This window comes from Octodon degus, unplaced genomic scaffold (assembly GCF_000260255.1).
Source record: "Octodon degus isolate 3935 unplaced genomic scaffold, OctDeg1.0 scaffold00170, whole genome shotgun sequence".
In the NCBI taxonomy this organism is placed as follows: Eukaryota; Metazoa; Chordata; class Mammalia; order Rodentia; family Octodontidae; genus Octodon; species Octodon degus.
In genome coordinates, this window is record NW_004524746.1 from 2279540 (window position 1) to 2299199 (window position 19660).

Genomic DNA, 19660 nt, shown 5'->3' on the forward strand with positions numbered 1-19660 from the left:
AAATATAAATATAAATATGCATTTGGTGCTGAAACTATGTAATTTAATCTTGTACAAAGAAAAATCAATTCCAATTAAAACATTAGAGGTGAATAAAATGTGTGGGCTTAGGTTTAACTTTCTATAAATAGAAATTCTCATAATTTAGTAGGATGTATCTTCAAAATACAAATAGATTCATTCATAATGCTTTTTTTTCATTCATAATGTTTTAACACTACTACTACAATCGTGGCAGACTGATATAGTAATAGAATTTAATAGAATTCACAAAGGCATCCAGTTAAAATGACACTTTACATAAAGTATTGTTAATAGAGAGCACAGAATAGGCATTATATATGCTGTACCTTTCCTGTATTCACTGCCTGTCCCCTATCCTCAGAAAAATACTGATTTATATTCCCCTGAGACAGTATTGCTTAGAAAGTGGTAGAAAATGACTAATAAGATAATTAGGAGCAAAATAAAAATTACCATGTGGTGGGCATCTACTCTGCCAGTTCCCACCTGTTACAGTGTGTGTCTAGTTGTCCCCCCAAAGCCTCATGCAGTCGTGGGGCAGCTTCTGGAGTTTATGGTTGATTCTGATCCAGTGCTGGGACTGCAGGTGTATGTGCTACACCCTGGCCCTGGGGCGGGTAATCTGCATTACAGCACGAGGAAGGATTAGAACCTGGCTAGCTGCCTGCGCTGCTGTCACTCCCTTTGCTCTCTGCTTTTTTGCCCCTGCCTGAGTGGTTGCTCTCTGCTGTGTGCCACTCTGCCTTAGAACCAGCCCAGTGTGGACTAAAACCTCCACTTACAGTGAGCTAAATAAATCTTTCCTTTCTTCATTTTGGGTGTGAGGCATTTTGTCCCAGCCATGAGAAAAGAGTAACTGAGACACCACTTGGGCCACTTCACCTCCTCTGGAATCTGTTCTCAGTTGGAAATGGAAGAATTGTATTGAATGAACTCTTTTTTTGTTGTTGTTTGTTTGTTTTGTTTTTGTTTTGTTTTTCAGGTTTAGGTAACAAGGCAGGTAACCATGTTAGACAATGTCTGTGGTGCTGCTAGTGTTTTATGTTGATAAAAACTGGTAACATCTGGATTTTCCTAATTACTCTTACGCTTTAAGATGTTTTAAAAATGTTTGATTATGGGTCAGAACAGGTAGGATTACCTCTAAGATTCCTGGTTGTTTTTGTATTTAATATGAATTACGATTATCCCTCAAGAGAGCAATAAAATTCTATGGTTAAAAGAGATCCATTTGAGACAGCCATAACTTGGCACAGCTTTCCCTGTAGCATGCCAAATAGGGTGAGCAGCCTGAGGCCACAGCCCCCATGGTAGGTTCTCTGTAGATCTAAGGTAAGCTGGCCAGAGGCAAGTTGGGACTGGGGTGGGCAAGACGCCAAGGAAGTGCCAGGTGTTTGTAGGCAGCAGGTCTGATGCTTCAGCTGAATATGATGTCAGAGTAAATCCCTTTGGAGCAGGGGTCTAGGATCCAGGGCGCAAGCCAGAAATAGAGACTTTCTGGGGAAAAAAAAAATAAGAGTTTGCCAAAATCCTGCTTGAGAAAATAATTGCACATTTATTCATGCTAAATAGAACTGATCTGAAGGCCGTGACTGTTTAAGTGAAAGATTAAAAGGAAAGTAGAAAGTGTGGTCTTAATTTCTTTCTCATCCCTGGGCACAGTATCTGACACCCACAACTGAAAGTGGCTATGGTCAGCCGGCTCTAAGGCAGACATGATGTGGTGGAAGAGTGTGGTGGAGTGAGAGAAGGGAGGGTCCAGGTGGAAGAACTCGCTCTGCTGGGCCACACCTCCAGGCACCCACTTCTTCTGGGGGAGTCCACTTCTTAGAAGTGTATTTATTTAGTGCTGAACTCAGGCCTGGATGAGTCCATTGATGAGTGTAGCATTCTCCTGATTCAGTTGACCTCTGTGCCCAAGAGAGCCTGAGGAAACATTTTGGATCAAAACAGTAACAACTGTAAACTTTAGCAAAGCAAACTTTCAGTGAATCTTTATAAAACTATGACCTTTCAAAAATTGGAGACAAATCATCAGATTTTTTAATTATTATTATTTTTTAATGTATTTGGTTGTTGCAGGGTCTCACTATGAAGCTCAGACTGGTGGTAATCCTCATGCTTTCAGCCTCCCCAGCCCTGGGATAACAGGCATGAACCACTACATCTGGATTTGGGGCCCTCTCAGCCTGCCCTGGGGCTGGGGCCAGTGCAGCATATGGTGCTGATGACTGAACCAAGGTCCCTATGCTTGCCTAAGATTCCCTAAGCAGGCACTTTAGTCTGCTGAGCTATCTCACTGACCCCAGATTTGATTTTAGAAAAGCCATTGTGAAGCTGCATGAAGAAGAGGAAGAAGCAACTAACACAATAATCTCTTCTCTAAATTTAGCTTTATAGATTTCTGTAGTGGACTCCCTTGTCTTTTGTGTTTATATGTTGCTAAACATCACTGAACACATCACACAAGACAATGCAAGATATTTCCATTTTGCTGATTTCTATAGAATTATCTTGTTTTTTTTCTGAAATACTATCATCTATCCAAGAAAAAACAAACAAACAAACAAAAACCCCAAAACCTTGATGGAACAAAATACTGTTTGATATTTCTTTGAAGAACATTTGACTAAGTTCTAAACATGTATATTCAATATAATTGAATAGAGGTTGTTACCCCATGGGCCTCCAAAGCTATCTTCCTTTTTTCTCACCAAGACTCTGCTGTAAAAAAATGGTGCTATGAAAGAGACAGACTTCCTTAAAGTCTTTGAATCAATGGTATGAAATCATATTCTATATTCCAGAAAAGGGCTGAGCAGAAAATAGAACTTCCTTCTCGTACTTCAGGGCAGTTTCTCATGAGGAGATGGCCTGGGAAAGGATGCCCTTGCGGGTGTTTCTGTGTGAGTGTTTACCACAGTGCTAGAGTTGACATTCTTTGCTCCACCTTGCTGTGTGTAAACTACTATATCAACCTAGTGACAGTTTAATGACAATTCCCATGAGGAAATTTTCCTCTGAGCCTGCTGGCTCCCCTCTCACCCTCCCACAGAGCCGCTGCCCAAATTTCCATCATTGCTTGATACATGCCGTAGGTCTTGCACACGTCACCTCCCAAGGCAGACATTTTCTCCACCTTCTGTACCTTTAAATTGTCACGGGTGGAGGGGAAAAATCCATCGCATAGCACCAGCTAACAGCAACAGCTGCTATATGTAAATTCTGTATTTGACAAATTGAAAATCCAGCTGAAGCTAAATCAGCTATGACCAAGATGTTGAGTGGACGGGCAGCCGGCAGTGATCACTGAAACTGTTCAAAGGATCTGGGGGGCCACCATAGTAATAAAAGGTTTTAAATAATTTACCCATTTCACAGTTTTCTTTGTTGTTTTTGTTTTTAATCAGATAAAGACACGCCATGCCATCTCAAGCAGATCTTCACACATCCACAATTGGACCTAAATCCTGAATTTGATGCAAAGATCAGAGACTATTACTCGGAAGTCCCATTTGATGTGGTGATGGTGACAATCGGGGCAAGGACTTCTAAGTGCCAGTGCCAGGTGCACCTGCAGGAGCGGCTGGGACCCAGGTAGGGGATGCTGGCTGGGAACCAATGAGCTGGCTCGTTGGGAAACAGGCCCTCGAAGCAACCGTGGAAAGGGTGGGGAGCGCCGAGCCACAGGCCATGTAGGAGCACTGTTGGGGTGACAGCCTCCGCGTCGTAGGCACTAAGTGTTTTAAAAGAATCTGCTGGTGCTCCGCTGATGTACTAGCAGACTGCAGCTACCTGGGCAGTGCTGTCATAGTGGGAGAGGAGCTTGCAGCACCCACTGCGGTGAGAAAGCGTGAAGGCGTGTCTTCACTCTCATCCGCCCGGTGCCAGACAGCGGCAGCTAATCCTTCGCCAGGGTGAGCAGTTCAGTCCTTCTACCTCACGGCAGTCCTTTAACTAGTCAGGAGTTCTTCGCTTAACCATGTTGATGGTAACTTGTAGATACAGGACCACTAACTGTCCTACTCTTGCAGGGAGTTTTTATTTGTATCTACTTTGAAAATCACCAATTCTTCAATCCGTAATTTCGAACATAGGCTAGGACTTTATTATGCGCTGTGTCCACATTGAGGAAAATACTTGCTGTTTCCCAGCTATAGAGAAAGAAATTCGTGTGGCATTCCTGGCAGCCAGAGTCCACGAGAAATAACAGAGGCTCTAAGTCATGAGGCTGGCGCCTGACCTCCGGAATTTAGAGCAGTTTCTTCACTAACTCCATATAGTGGTTCTATATTTAAAATAGCAACCATCATGTCTTTTGTGCAGTTATTATACTATTAAAGGAGATAAATGACAGTGAAAAGTGGTTGATTAATATTAATTTCTTGCATTTAATTGATGGAGGATGTAGTTTGTCCAGCAAGATGGCTCTTGGCTATAACTGTAAAATGAAACAGAGGTTTGATTTTTTTCATATCTTCTATTTTTTATTCTATAAAAGTTCAAGATGAAAAAGTTAAAAGGAAGGAATGTAATTAATCAAAAATATATCATTTTTATTGTGGTAAATCTTTGTGGAGGGCTATTTAAACCTACCATCATTTGAGGACTTACATAAGCAACTGTGCTTTTGTGCACATGTACATTTGGTATGATACTTCTTTAGCCCTTGAGAGCGCTAAATAATTTTAATTAAAAAGCCACCATTTATTGGACATCTAACACTCCATGGATACCAGATCATGAGTTTTATATATATACAGAATTTTATTAAAAATTTTCTAGTTCAGATTTCTTGTGAAATAGTAAAGACCTGTTTTTTACATATAGTAGGTAATAAATACTGACGTCTGAATTCGTGTGAGCTGAATAAATGTTGGCCGTTCTTATTCACTCTTTCTCAATTCTCTTTCTGTCCTACCCCCAGCTTTGCCAAATACCCTCTAGGTTTAGGAATGAATAAAATTTCAATGCTGGTGGTGGATGAATCTCCAGCAGGGCTCGGGACTGTGATCACGTATAAATTCTCCATTTATAGAGAAGACCGCCCAAGTCTGCCCTTTTTTGAGGGCTTTAATGCCTGTGGTTTTGTGCAGGTAAGTGAGTTCTCCACTTGCACTTGAGCTCAGTTGGAAATGGTTTGTTAACCCAGGTGAAAGGTGCCAAACGAAAATTGTTACAAGAAGTCGTAGGCTCTTAAATTTAAACTGTGGTCTCCGCAAAACACCAGAAGTGAGTACGAGGCAGGTATCTTGGGCACCTCACTGTGAACGGTTTTCTTCTTGGTTGGTGGCTACTCTCTGCATGTATTGTGTTCAGGGCATTGATTGTGGTTACTGTTTTAAAAAATGTCTGAGTACTAACACTTACTTTTGAAATCGGTTTCACATTTCTCTTTTAAATTGTGCTGTTTTTCTTGGATTTGTCCCCTGGATTTACTTTTGACATTTTAAACTGTATTCAATGGAATTCATTTGAAAGAATGGGAAGAAAACTCATGGACTCTTTCACAGAGGGATACTGAATGAGTGAAATGAAATGTGCCGAGGATGGCTACCTTGTCATTTACTTCGTATACCATAATCACTTCTTAAGGCTATACTGTCTCCTTTCAGAAGCACAAATCATTTTGTAGCCTTGTTGTTTTTGGAGAAGAGTCACTGCTACCCTGAGATTTTTGTCTTGTTTGATGGTTCTTTCCTCTGCTTTTGCTTTTTTGTAATACTATATGTGTGCTCTTTTATATTATTTTATATCATACAAACACCCTTAAGTCAGATGATTCCAGGCAAGTTGTAATGGGCATTAACCACTCAGAAAGCATAACTGCAAACATACGCGTGTCATATTAGAGGGTGAATATACTGCGGGGTGCTTTGAGAGCCAGAGGATGACTTAGAGAGACATGTCTAGCTGGGTCTTGAGGGGAGTACGGGGGCCATGTGTGATTGTATTTTTATTTATTGGCCAAATGCCATAATCCTCACCCCTCTCATCAAAGCTATCCCTTCTATACCCCCTGAAGTTCATACCATTTCATAAGGAATATAGGTATATCTCTGGAATTTTTTACTTTGCAATAAATTACTTAACATGTATCTATGAATTATCACTAAAGTAAGAGAGCTTTCACTTTGGCTGCCCTGAAGAATGCTGTAAAGCAATACAGAAAGACCATTTTGAAGAATACATATAATTGGACATAAAAGGCAGAGCGGAACAGGGTTCCATGGACAAATAGGTTTACAAAGTAGTGGATTAAACTTAATGTTTATTTTTTGCTATATGACTTCCTGATTCTTATTAATTTAATATAAATTAAATATATCCAGGGTGCTACATTTCCATGTTTATTTAATGTCACCTTAATGGAATAAATGTTAATATTTGTTTTGATGAAGAAATACTGGGCTAGAGTTTGGAGAAAATTTCAAAATACATTCCATTTCTAGTTTTCCACTTTTCAGTTTGCTTTATTTGAGTTGCTCCATCTTTCTCCAAATTGGAAAACAAATGATAAAGCCATGCCAAAAAATGCTGAAAAAAAAAAAAAAAGAACAAAAACCTAGAGGAAGATTTGGGTTTTGTAAGCATTTGTGTGTTTGTGTATATGGAATTGTTTACAAACTAAATATTTTTACTATTTTGGTGGAATAATCTCTCACAAACCTCTGGTGAAATGTTTGGTGGCTTTGGGAAACTTTGCCTATATTTACTAACTCTATAGATATCCCAGAGGGCTATAGGATAAACAAGGTATATTCCCAAGATAAATGAATTCATATGTCCATCCTGTATGAGTTTTATTCATAATAGCTGGCAGTTGAAAGCAATTCAATAACAAAAGAGATAAGTACAAGAGATATTTAAAAATAAATATTTCTAATACACCATGTAGAAATCTTTCATATTTATGTTAATAGAAGCTAGATATATACCATATTTTATTTATATGAAGTTGTTTTTTTTTTTTTTGTATTTTAGGGAAGGGTCTACAGGGTGTTCAGAGTCTCACTACTAGATCGAACTCATAGTGATCTGCCTGTTTACAGCAGGGGTTATAGGCACGCGCCACCACGCCCAGTCTGAATTGCTATCTCAGTGCGCCCCCAAGGGCGGGGCTGGCACATCAGGCCTGGGGATCGAACCCCAGCCCTTGAGCCTGCTTGCATTGTATAAAGTTTTGAGCAAACAAACAAAAAACAATTTATGATGACAGGATTTGGCATAGTCTTCACCTAGAATATGTGGGTACCTCTAAGCAAGGGGGAACTTTGTAAATAAATAGTCTACATCTGGATTTGAGTAGTGTTTACATATATAACCAAGAGATATATAGATATATAAAAATTCAACTGTGCACTTAGAATTTCTGAAATTTACTATATATAAATTTTATAAAATATAAAAAATAGGCACATTTAAATATATTAGCATATTAGCTATACTGAAGTAAAAAAAACTGTTAATGAGAAAACATATGTTGTTATCTTATAAGACATGGTTCTCTTCTCAAATACAGTGATCGAAACAAGTTAATTACTAAGCAATTAATTTAGAGACTAAATTATTTTACCAATCTGCTAAAATAGAAAGAAAAATATGAGATATTTCTTGTGGAATATATCCAACAAATGATTATAGAAAAGTATTCCAGTCATTTAAAAGAATAATTTCCAGAAGGTCTTAATTTAAAGTTATGTGTGGTCCTACAATAAGCACTATATTTTATAACATGGAACAGTGTCTAATAAGCACTAGTATATTTTAACTTTTCTTTTAAACCCTGTCAAATGAGTGAACATAAAAAGGTGGCATGCATAATATAGGTTGCTGTAGACACCTAACTAGTCCCTAGCAACCTCATGAACTGGAAAAAGTAACCACAGGGGCAGGATTTCCTCACCTTACACACCAGTTGAAATTGAAATTCAGAGGCATTTCCTTTATTTATTTTAATGTTTAATCTCATTAAGATCATTAGGTTTCACTGCAAGCTCACAGCATGACAAAAATTCTAACATAAAAAGCAAAGAATAAAATTTCTAGGGGCTGGGGAGATGGCTCAATAGAACAAGCGCTTCTCTGGCAAGTGCAAGGGCCTGAGTTCAATCCCCAGTTCCACACACACACACACACACACACACACACACACACAGAGAATAAAATTTCTAATGCCTCACTGATTCTCAGGTATTTGAGAATTTCCAAGTTAAAATTGCTAAGAAAATATGTCTCGTGCAACTGAAGTAAGACTTTTTTCCAACTCGTCTTCTTCTCTGCCAATGATCATTGTGCTTTCCCAGTGGGGCTACGGCTAAAGGTCAGAACAGAAATACTGCAGAGAAAATGTTAGGTGTTGTATTTGGATCCCCCAAAGCCTATACACAGAAAGCTAAAAGGAAATGCATTAAACTTAATGATGTGATGTTTTACTTTTTGATGAAAGCGACACTTTCAATTTCTCTTTATATTTTAAATTTAATATTGGTATAATAGACTCCATTATTAAATTATAGATGAACATTGTCTTAATCCATTTGTTCTGCTATAATGAAATACCTGAGGTTGATTAATTGATTGAAAATGTATTTAATAAACAAATAAAACATAAGTTTAATAATTTATAAAAAGATTATTTTCTCACAGTTGTGAAGGCTATAGGTCAAGGTATTTGATGCTTGATAGGGTCTTTTCCATAATCCTTAGATAGTAGAAAGGGTGAAAAGGCCAAAAAGGAGAGTACTGCGTCCCCACCTGCAGGGTGAGCCAAAGAGAAAAAAAGAGGGCTGAGCCAGTTCCCCTCGGCCTGGTTTAAGGCACTAATCCATGGAGATGGGCCACACCCTTGTCATTTATCAGCATTCCCTAAGGCCCTACCTCTTAATATTATTACAACAAGAATTAAATTCCAAGAAATGAAGTTTGGGGGACACCCAGACCTTCCAAACACGAATGTCAACCCGTAATGGAAAAAAGGGAGACAGAAATCAATCGTTCATCATTTGAGCCTCTTCATTTTCCTTCCTCTGTCCTTTGACCTTTTGGGCATCCATTCACTTTGTCATTTCACCAAAAGATAACAAGGGACAGAAATCAAACATAGAGTATATATTTAATGGAGAATTAATGACATTGCCTTTGGTTAAATAATGTGAATTCGTTAACAGATTTTGTAGCATCTATATTTTCAAGAGTTGCTGAGTAACAACTATTTGAAATTAGTTAATGTCTATATTCTAATTATTATTGTGCCAAATGGAAAATGTATGTAGCAGCCGTAGAACCTCATCGTACTTAAATCATTCTGGGTGAAGGAGAAAGGGCTCATTCACACAACCTATCGAAGTAACTAGATTGGGGCCGCGGTACTCACCGCTATCACCATGTGGACCTGATGAATTCTTTGTTTTGGGAAGCTGTCTTGTGTATTGTGGGCTGTTTCCCATCATCCTTAGTCTCTACCTACTAGATAATTCCACTAATAGACCTTGTGCCCAAGTCGTGACAAACAAATGTGTCCCCGTAACTCCGAGTGTTCCCCAAAGGGCATAGCCAACTCCAATTGAGAATGACTGATTTCGTCCAGTAAGAGTCCCTGCTCTTTCTTTCCGGTGTGTCTGCTAGCACTGTGAGTAATGTAAGTGTATATTTTCAGCATTATAGTTTGGAGAACTATATCTTGTTTCATCCTTATAATTTTAATCATTTCTAGCCAGTGGAACTATTTTGAATGCTCTTTATTTTACTCAATAATCTGCCATCATTCAGTCTAATGAAATTATTATAATCACAAATATGCATTCAATTACAAAAAACATGTTCTTAATGAAATGTGAAAACATCATACAGGATACTTAAACTGATATTTCATTTTGATTTACCCATGAATAATATACTGTTTTGTATTAGAAAGAGTTTTAGAAAGTAATAAATAAACTGTTATTGTGCCTGGAAAATGTCATATTTAGGAATTAATAAAATATATTTATGTTCTAAGGAAATTAAAATACATATGGAGAAACATTTCTTTGAATACCCCTTTCCAAATTAAAAAAATCGACATGGATAACAATATAACATTCATAGAAATTGATTTGTGTAGATGATCTATGCTTTCATATGCATTTTGCCTTCAAATTGTTATGCCAGATAGAGCCATAAATAAAATCTTCAGAAAGGTCATATAGGAGAAACTTAGGAGGCTAGGTTCTGTGGATCTATTTGCTAAAGCCAGATTTCAACTTAAAATGGATTAAAATTCACAAAGGGAAAAGACCAAGGAAACAGAAAATAGTATTTCTAAAGAGATTTCTTAATGTTTATGTATACATTAAAAATTGACATTTTCTGCTTTTTTAACTAGTAATTTAGATGCTGAGTTACTAAATGGTGTGTAAATGAGTTCCATCATAGTATTTGGAAATGCTTAATAAATCCCTCGTTTATTTTTGTACACTCCTGACACCACAGACAGCTACTATTAAAAACAGTTCAAAGGGATGGTTTTCTGATATCTCAGCAAATGTCCATAATAAGAGAACAAAAGTACATTCACCAATACTTATTTGACAAATCCTATTAGTTTTCAAAATTGTAATATCCATGCAATACCCATTTTTGTGGCTCTTGGTTATCTTAGTTACTTTAATTTACTGGAAGAATGAGATTTAATTTTCCAACATTACACTCTGTATGGTAGCGGCGCACTCTCAGCCTGTAATGGCTTATTAAGTTCCTGCTATGCATTTTCGTCTTTGAAATACACTGTGTGCTGCAGGGAAGACAATAACAGCGACAGCAGCAGAGCCAGTTGTAGAAGTCGTAATGCAACATTTACAGAATTTTATTATGTGGCAAGCATTGATTTAAGTATTTCTGCTTCTTATCTTATTGAATGTCCAGCACAACGTTGAAAATAGCTGATGTTTTATCCCCCTTTCCTTTTTTTTTGTCAACGTGTGGAGAGACTAAGGCTTTAGATGATAAATCATGGCCATGATTCCTATGTGACAAACGTAATTAGTGACAGAGGTGAGATTTGAGTATGGGTACTCTTCGATTTGCACTAGCATTGCATCCCGTTGAATCTTTTCTGAAAATATCCTCTTTAAAACTTGCTTAATACCCCAACCTACTCAACATCCTGGATTAGCCTCGCCTGTTTAAACGTGGTCAGAAAATCAAACATTTTCATGGGCCTCTAAAAGGACTGAATGCTTACTGTGCCTAGCAGGGAGGGTGGCTCTACCTCTCTCTGGAGGATCTGTAGCCACAGCATTGCTTACAGTCCTTGCTAAGGGCCTCCGACTTACACAGCCATGGTTTCCAAGCATTGCAAGTTTTGTGTTCATGGACCAAACAGTCCTTTACCACGTGAATCTTCGAAACCCACGTAGCACCAAGATAGGGTCACCTGGGATTCAGAACGGGTGGGCCTCGGTGGCAGGGAAAGATTTACATATGTACAAGGCATGGGAATCTTTATTTGACATTCAGTTTTCTCAAAATATAAGTGAGGATGAGAGAATTATGTTCTTATACGATGATCTATCTACTTTAGTGATTACATGAATCGTCCTTCTGTGGTGCTGAAAGACTAATGTTAAACACTCACCGCATGAGTTAATATAACTTATGGTCAGATAATTTATTATTTAAATCAAGACTTCGTTTGCCACATCTGCTCTCCATGTTTCTCCAGCTACATCAGCTTCCTTTACTACAAGAAGCAAACTTGCACCGTTACACAGCAGAGCCAACACAAGGTGCAAGAGAACGGTGTCTTCCTGGCTTCCAGCAGCAGTGAGAGAGGTTTCTGCTACCTTCCCTGTCTTTTGCTGGACATCTACACTTTGGCCTTCTAAAAATGACTATTCCAGTTCCTGAATTTCCAGACAGGGAAGTAGAAAGGAACCTGAGCGATTTTGTGGCTGTTTTATCAGAGTAACTGGATCTTGAATGTGATATTTGAAACCTTTAAGGGGCTGAAGTTAAGAGAAAAGCAGATGAGAGCATCTCTCTGATAACTTCAATCCTCAGTCCCTGCTTTTTGTGGCATTTAGTTGCTTCAACAGCCGCAGGTTCTTTTATTGCTCATTTTCCTTGTTCTTCCAATTTTTGCAGTGCTAACTCTAGCATAGTTATAGACCAGGAGAAGCTTATTGGTAAGCTTTTGGGGCTGGGTGTCCATTTCTTCAAGTCTTGCTCTCACAATCAAACCAATCTAAAACACAAATTATTTTTAAGAAGGCATTTCAACGAACGAACTTGTCCCTGTAGGACAAGTTATTAAAGCAAATTATTCCTCTGGTTCTTAAGTGTTTAGAAGAAGTACCCCTTTGAAAATCTGATGAAAATTTTGATACTTGAACATAGAAAACAACATATACATCAAAGGCTGTATATTATTTCTGAGGTATGAGAAGTTCCAGGTAAAAACTTTTGTTCTAGTGACTCATCGCCTAAAGCAGGGTATCATGAGCAGTGCCAAACATAAGGATAATTTCATTTCTTCCGTAAATATATGTGATGTAATTCAATTTATTGAGTATCTACTTGGTTCCAAGAACCATAGTGAAGATTTATATGCATTATATCATTCACGGTGTAAATAATAATTAGTGTTTATATATCAATATAGCATTTTGTAAGTACAGTCTTTTAATGCCCTCTATTAATATAGAAACCAGCAATTGTTATACTGTATTTCTCAAGCAAAACATCACCAAGTCCAATGTTTACTGTAGACATAAACATCTGTAAGATGCCACCTCATCATTGCTTTCCTCTCTCAGGATCAAAAAGTTCTCACCATACACAAAGGTAATGGTGTCTCCTAAAAACACAGAGAAGATTAGTAATCCATCACTGGACTTGTTTATATTGTCATTACTCCAAGATACCAATGTTCTTCCTTTCAGCAGCTTATAGCAAATCACTTTTTGTTCAAAGAAAGCTAGGCCCAGTGATCCAATTAGGGAATGCTGAGAATATTTCCATATTCATTTACCTATGACATTTCTTTTGCTAGGAATGTGTTGTAGGAAAAAAATTGGGGAATGGAATATTCTGTGCAAATGGTTTCACCCAGAGCAGAACCACAGGCTAGTTTGACACAGGTTCTCTGAAGACAGAATTAGCACACTTTGCTGTGTGATGTATTTAATTTCTTTTGAAAGTGCTGCTAATTTGTCTTGTTTTCTGTTTCATTAGTATCCCTTTTTAAGGCAGGACTAAGTTGAAAATATTTTGCTGACCTCACCTTCAAAGCAAAATAGGCCCTACCTCAAGGGCCCTCCTGTTCCTCAAGACCTCATTCTTTTGTAATGCGGTGCAGGCTTTCACTGGATTGCCTGGGATTTTCTAATTCCCTCTGCCAACATTGCTCACTCCTGTACCTTCCACTTGCTTGATGATAACCTTTCTAGATCTGAGGATTGGGAGAAATATTGCATGTGGGATTCCTGACATGATATGGAACTTTAAATTTCTAACTAACATAAGAGACCTGAATTTGAAAGGTGTAAGAAATAGTGGGGAGGAAAAAAAAATGTCCTTTAAGTGAAACAATCTTTCTAAAATACTTGGATGAAAATGCTACATGTGCTGTCTGGATTTGAGTCACAGATCGCCATTTACTTTTTGGAGATACTGGGCAAGTTTCTCATCATCATAGAAGGACAGGAGTAAGATTCTCCCTGGAAAGGGCCGGCCTGATAGCTCAGCAGATTAAAGCGCCTGTGTAATCCTAGCGCTTCGGAGGCTGAACATAGGAGGATCACCATGAGTCCAGTCTACTTAGTGAGACACTGTAGACCCTGTCCTTAACACACACACACACACACACTCTCTCTCTCTCTCTCTCTCTCTCTCTCTCTCTCTCTCTCTCTCTCTCTCTCTCTCTCCCTGGAGAGAGGTTTTAAGAAAAAAATCCAGTTAATGTTACGAAGACTTGGAACAGTGTGTGGGGATAGAAAGAGCTCTTAAAATTAAATGTAAATTAAACATAGACAAAATAAGTCCTCAGATTAGTCAAGAGGAAAGTTTTACAACATACATTCTCAGTTTCTGTGTTGCAGCCTAGTAAATTGTGTTGGAGACTTCAAGCTTGCTTATATTGAAGTTTAGATTTAATTAAATCTCAAAATATGAAGGGCTTTGCAAAAGAAACTACATATGCTCAGTTGTACAATAAATTTTTGCAGTGAATGTGATTTTTAAAACATTTCAGAATTGAGTGTAAGCTTTGCCTTAAACATGTTCTTTAATTTTGACAATTGCATGATTAACTTTATATCTTATCTTACTATCATTTTCAGTAGACAGACTAAGAATTTGTGACTTGACAAAAATAATGGGCTGGGGAGATAGTGGTCTAAGAGCCTGCCTGTCAAGCACAAGGACCGGGGTTCAATCCCTGGTACCACATGCTGTTCCAGCCACCAAAACTCAGCATACTGGCCAATGCCTGTAATCCCAGCACTGGAAAGGCTGAGACAGGACGATCACTATGAGTCCAAGCTGTGTAGCGAGACTCTGTGTGAAAGAAAGAACGGAAGATGGAAAGCAAGCAGGCAAGCAAGTGAGCCAGGGATATAGCTCAGCAGCATAAGCACCTGCCTGGCAAGCACAAGGTCCCAAGTTTGATTCCTGGTACAAAAAAAAAAAAATTCTTTGCTAAAACCAAGAACATTCTTGACAGATATTATCCCATAGGTTCCATTATGAGTGAGATCAATGTTCTCTGTGCCACTTTTATAAATTAACAACAAAAGGTGTTACCTGTGTTTTGTCATACACAAAATACAATCATAACGTAAGAAAAAATTTTCATATGTATAATCTCTAATAATATACTAACATTTTGAAAGTTATTTCAAAGATCCATAAACTTACTCATACTTAGTCATAAGGTGAGGAGGCAAGTCTTATGATGTATATATTTGTCTCATAATTTCATCCAAAACTACTTAGAATTTTCTCAATTTTTAAAAAAATCAGTTTGTTCTAAATGACTTTTGACTATTTCCCAAATGCTACTGTATCTTCATAGATTAGAGATTTGTTCCATTTGAGAATTTTTATAATGCATATTTTTAACATGTATTGAGCCGCTATTAGGTGGCAGTTACTATTCTAGTTGCTTTGTATTTATTAACTCAATTCCCAAAACAAAATCTAGGGCAGATTGGCGATTTCCCACATCATAGCTGGAGAAATGAAGACAGAGAACTTGCCAAGGTTATGAAGCACGTGAGTAGCAGGGCCCAGTTTTGAACTCAAGTAACCTGCTTCTGTGGCTGTTATTTACAAACTCTTACCTTGGCCAGTGTGTGACATTCTAAAACAAGATCACTGAACTGAACATGCTTTTTCCAAAAGGCTTTGCATCAAAGGATTAATTTTAAGGTTGTTTTTTGAAATTGTAGTGATTGCTTTTCTATTCAAAGAATTTACAAATCAGACTGAGATATGGGGCTCCTTCATAACCCACTTGACATAATGAAGAAGGGACCAAGCACGCCAGGGAGCTCGTGACACTCGAGAGTGGAAGTAGGCAGCAGTGGCCAATGCTGACAATGGAAAGTGAGCAAAGAGGAAGCTGAGAGGGGCAGGCGTGTCTTGCTTCAGCACTGACCAAGTCCTCCGTGGCTGGCAGCTCTGCTCTTGTCAGGCTGTTTGAGTCTTGAACTCTAATTTTACTTAAGCTTTTGAGTTGAGGGTACATTGATATGCAGCAGCTCGTAAATGAGCCTCAGTCACTCCATTCAGAACCCCATACCAAGGGGCCTTGGCCTCACTGCTGAGACATGATACCCAGCACTCACAATTCAAGTGATGTTTGTTTAGCGTTGTAGTTACAGTCGGTGGTCAGCAGGCTCCAGGCAAAAACAGTATGAGGAAGAGGTCTAGCAGAGAAGCCAAGAGTGAAGGGACAAGCCAGGGACATCCCTGTAGTGTTTGACATAATGTGTCAACTTGAGAAGCCTAGAGGCTTAACCAAGGAACTCAGCAGATCTACATCCTACGGTGTACAGGACATGCCCTTATGCTCTAGGATGTTGTTCATTGTGTCAACTTGAGAAGTTTAGAAGTTTAAATAAGGGACTCAGCGGTGGGCCAGCATCCTCACTGTGAACACCCTGAGCCTGTGCAAGACTAGGGCAGAGAGACGGTGTGAGTGCTTCAGACACCCACCTACCCAAAGGGCAGTAGCTGCTTACAGATGAGGGAGGAAAAGAGGCTTGCTTTTGCCCTTTTTGCTGCTGCTGCTTTTGCCGTTTCCACCACCTTCACTCTTGCCCCTCACTACACCACCCTGCCTGGGAGCCAGCTGATTAGGGACTGAAACCTCCACAATGGTAAGCTAAGTAAACTTTTCCTTCCTTAATTTTGGGTGTCGGGTGTCTTGTCTCAGCAATGAGAGAAAAGCAACTAAGACAGTCTCCCAGCAGCAAGCTATCTGGCCCCCACGATCAGATCCGATCACCTTCCCAGGATATAACCTTGATTTCCAACAGCAAAAGCGTGAAAGGCTCTTGGAAGACATTGAGATATGAGCAGTAACACACGCTTTTTCACATGAGAGGACAGAGTCAGGAGGGGAATGCATAGGTCAAGTACTGAGCCTCCTGACAGGTTGTGCCTCTGTAGAAGGGCTCTTGTGTGCAGGCACAGAACCATTTCAGGAGCTCGTGAAGCCAGCATCCTAGCCTTAAGAAAGACATGAATGCAGAAACAATTCTCAATATATAAAATGAGGGTACTTTGCAAATTTCTGGCTACTGTCATTGACTCAAAAGGATTCTTCTTTAGCATATGTACTTAAATATCCCATGCCTTTATTTGTTAAGTCTTAGAGGCATGGTCTTAAATATCACAAAATATAACAACTAAAATAATTGTTGTGATGAAAGAAATGCTGGGTTTAGAGAGAGTTAAAAATCATTAGTTAGAGTCCTTCTTGAGTGACATCTCCATGGATGACATTTTGCCAGACTGAAAATCTTCAATAATTGATCAACAAATCAGAGGGACTTTGTTAGGCCACTCCGTCACAGAAGAGGTGGTTGCCATATCAGCTCTCGGTGCGGTTTACAGGGCTGGGTTTTTGTTAGGAACTAAACAAGCGCATTTCTCTGGGCCAGTACTGGCACTGAATAAGAAACTAATGATTCATGTAAGGCCCCCGAAATAGCCCGTACTGCCTGGAGCTCTGGCATCTCCGCCCCCGAGCTCAGTCCATCTGTGACCACAGTGACCTGTCCTCTGGCAGGCTTCCTTCCCTGCCAGCTGGCTACACACTGCCAGGGAGCAGCTCTCACGCTTCCCACAGCCAGGGCACAAATATTAGATGAATTTCCTTTGAACTTTGCTTCCTTTTGGCTCTTCACATAGTCTAGCTGCTTGGAGGAAACAGGTTCTGGGAGCCTCAGAATCCCTTATTAATCATCTTCTTTTCTTTTAATCCTCTTTTTTTATCTGAGAAATAAATATGAAGAGTTTTTATATTTCCCTAAGGTATTTGATGCATTGTATCGTGATTAGAAAAGATGTCCTATTTCTTAAAAGATTTAATTACAATCTGTTGCTGCAATGTGTGAAATATTAACTAGCTGGCCCTTAAAAGGAATACTAAGCATTCTCTGTGTAACAATAATACTAATAATAAGTCAGTCACTTTTTATGGGTACATTTTCTAAGCACCTAATTCTTTAGCTACAGCCTGTTATAACTGACTAGACATCAGCCCATTCAAATTTTAATAATTCAATTTAATAAAATAGTAGGTATTCTATGTTTGGAGGAAGGATTTCAGAATGTTGTATAGTTTTTAACACCATTATCCAGTTAGAGCATTTTTAACCATAATGATAATAATTTCCATCTGTCCCAAATCCTAAAAGTAAAATACCAACCCCCAAATATATTTTGTTACTGAAACATGTGTAAACAATTATGAATATCTAAACCATACTAGGGCTGGTTTACAAACTCTCTCCAAAACTGTAGGGGAAAAAATACCTCGAATGAGTATGTTGATAAATACATCTGACTTCAAAAGTTACTTTTGAAGATGCACAAAATAAAAATTTCATTTTTTATTTGGTATAACTAAAATGCTATAAATTTTAAATTTCATGTTTAAAGAGAGAAAAAGAAATTCATGCAATTTACCCATCAAATTTGGAAACCTCAGATTTTCCAAAACTGCTCTAGGTATCCCTAAGTGAAGTTTATTGGTTGATTTTCACTAAGATCTTGACTTGAGGGAAGTCAAGGAAGTCCTCTGACTTGCTAAAATGCTTGTCTGTCTGTATCTCTTTTTCTTTCTCTGTAGTGCATGCACACATGCTGGCTTGCTCTATCTATCAATTGATTGATCTATCGTCTATCTATTGATTGATTGACCTATGATCTATCTACCTATCTATCCTACCTATTTTTTAAAAACAGAACAGAAATACATAGGCTCATTATGCCAAGGAAGGGGTTTTGAAGGATGTGTATTATAAATATTAAAATACTTAAACTACCTTTTATTTTTATTAAAAAGCACTCACAACCTCATTCGACGGTGTGTCTCCACCAACCCTATTCTTGCTCTCTCCCCCTCATGCATGCATTTTTGTGGGCAAACACAGACACACACACACAGAAGCACAGGCACCCTGGATGTCTCTAGGGAAAAATCTAGGTTTTGACTACTCTATGGTCAAATGCCAATAATAATAATAATAATAATAATAACAACAACAACAACAACAACAGCAACAATGCCAAGAATGTTCTCACAGCTGTTTAAGCAAAGCAGTCAGGCTCAGGATGCTGTAGTTCGATCCCCAGGTCCTCAAGCCTTGCCAGACCTGCACTGAAGCCTGAAGGCATCCTGAGCCATAAAAAAAAAAAAAAAAAAAAAAATCCTCCTAGAATGTTCTCACTTAATACATTAAAATTAAATGATTGGGCTGGTGGGATGACTCAGTGGACTAAGCACCTGCCTAGACAAGTGCAGGGACCAGGGTTCAATTCCTGACCAGCCCTGCCCCCAGGCAAACTGAACTGACAACAGAGTCAGAACATGGTGTTACATGCCTGTAATCCTAGCCCTGAGAAGGCTGAAACAGGAGGATCACTATGAGTCTGAGCTGCATAGTGACACCCTGTATTAAATACATTAAAAAAATTAAATCATATTGTTCAAGCCTAGTATGAAATTGAGTACATGTTCTATTTGTTTGTTTGTTGTTATGCTCCTCATAAGAATAAGACATCCTTTGAATATGTTTTGTAGCAGAATAACATTGGCATCTTTTCTGACCTGGAAGGTACCAAATAGTGTATAGTTTCTCCACAATTCAATAGTAAAAAGGCCTTCTGCAACCCCAGAATTTCACAAACTCAGCATCCAGAGAGATGTGAGTGTCTCAGTGGGGAAAGACTATTTCTTTCCCCACGCCCAATCCTGGGGAAAGGATGATGGGCCCAAGATTTCACCTCTTGACGTCATCACCTGTGAAACTTGGATATTTCTTTGAGAGACATAAGGTGCTTGTTTTACCTGATTGGACATCTCCCTAATTGAAGAATGGCCTTGAACTACCAGAGAGGAGGAAAGAGCTTGCTGAAAAAC

At 38.6% G+C, this 19660-nt stretch overlaps 1 protein-coding gene across 3 annotated transcripts in view; it reads left to right on the forward strand.

Annotated features, from left to right (window-relative positions):
* Positions 1–19660, forward strand: part of Cped1 (cadherin like and PC-esterase domain containing 1) — a 296384-nt gene that overhangs the window by 159750 nt on the left and 116974 nt on the right. For all 3 annotated transcript variants that reach the window (XM_004643315.2, XM_023703413.1, XM_023703414.1), the window contains exons 15-16: positions 3435–3621; positions 4952–5120. In XM_004643315.2, the coding sequence (XP_004643372.2) occupies positions 3435–3621; positions 4952–5120 (356 nt within the window). The remainder of the gene's footprint in view (positions 1–3434; positions 3622–4951; positions 5121–19660) is intronic.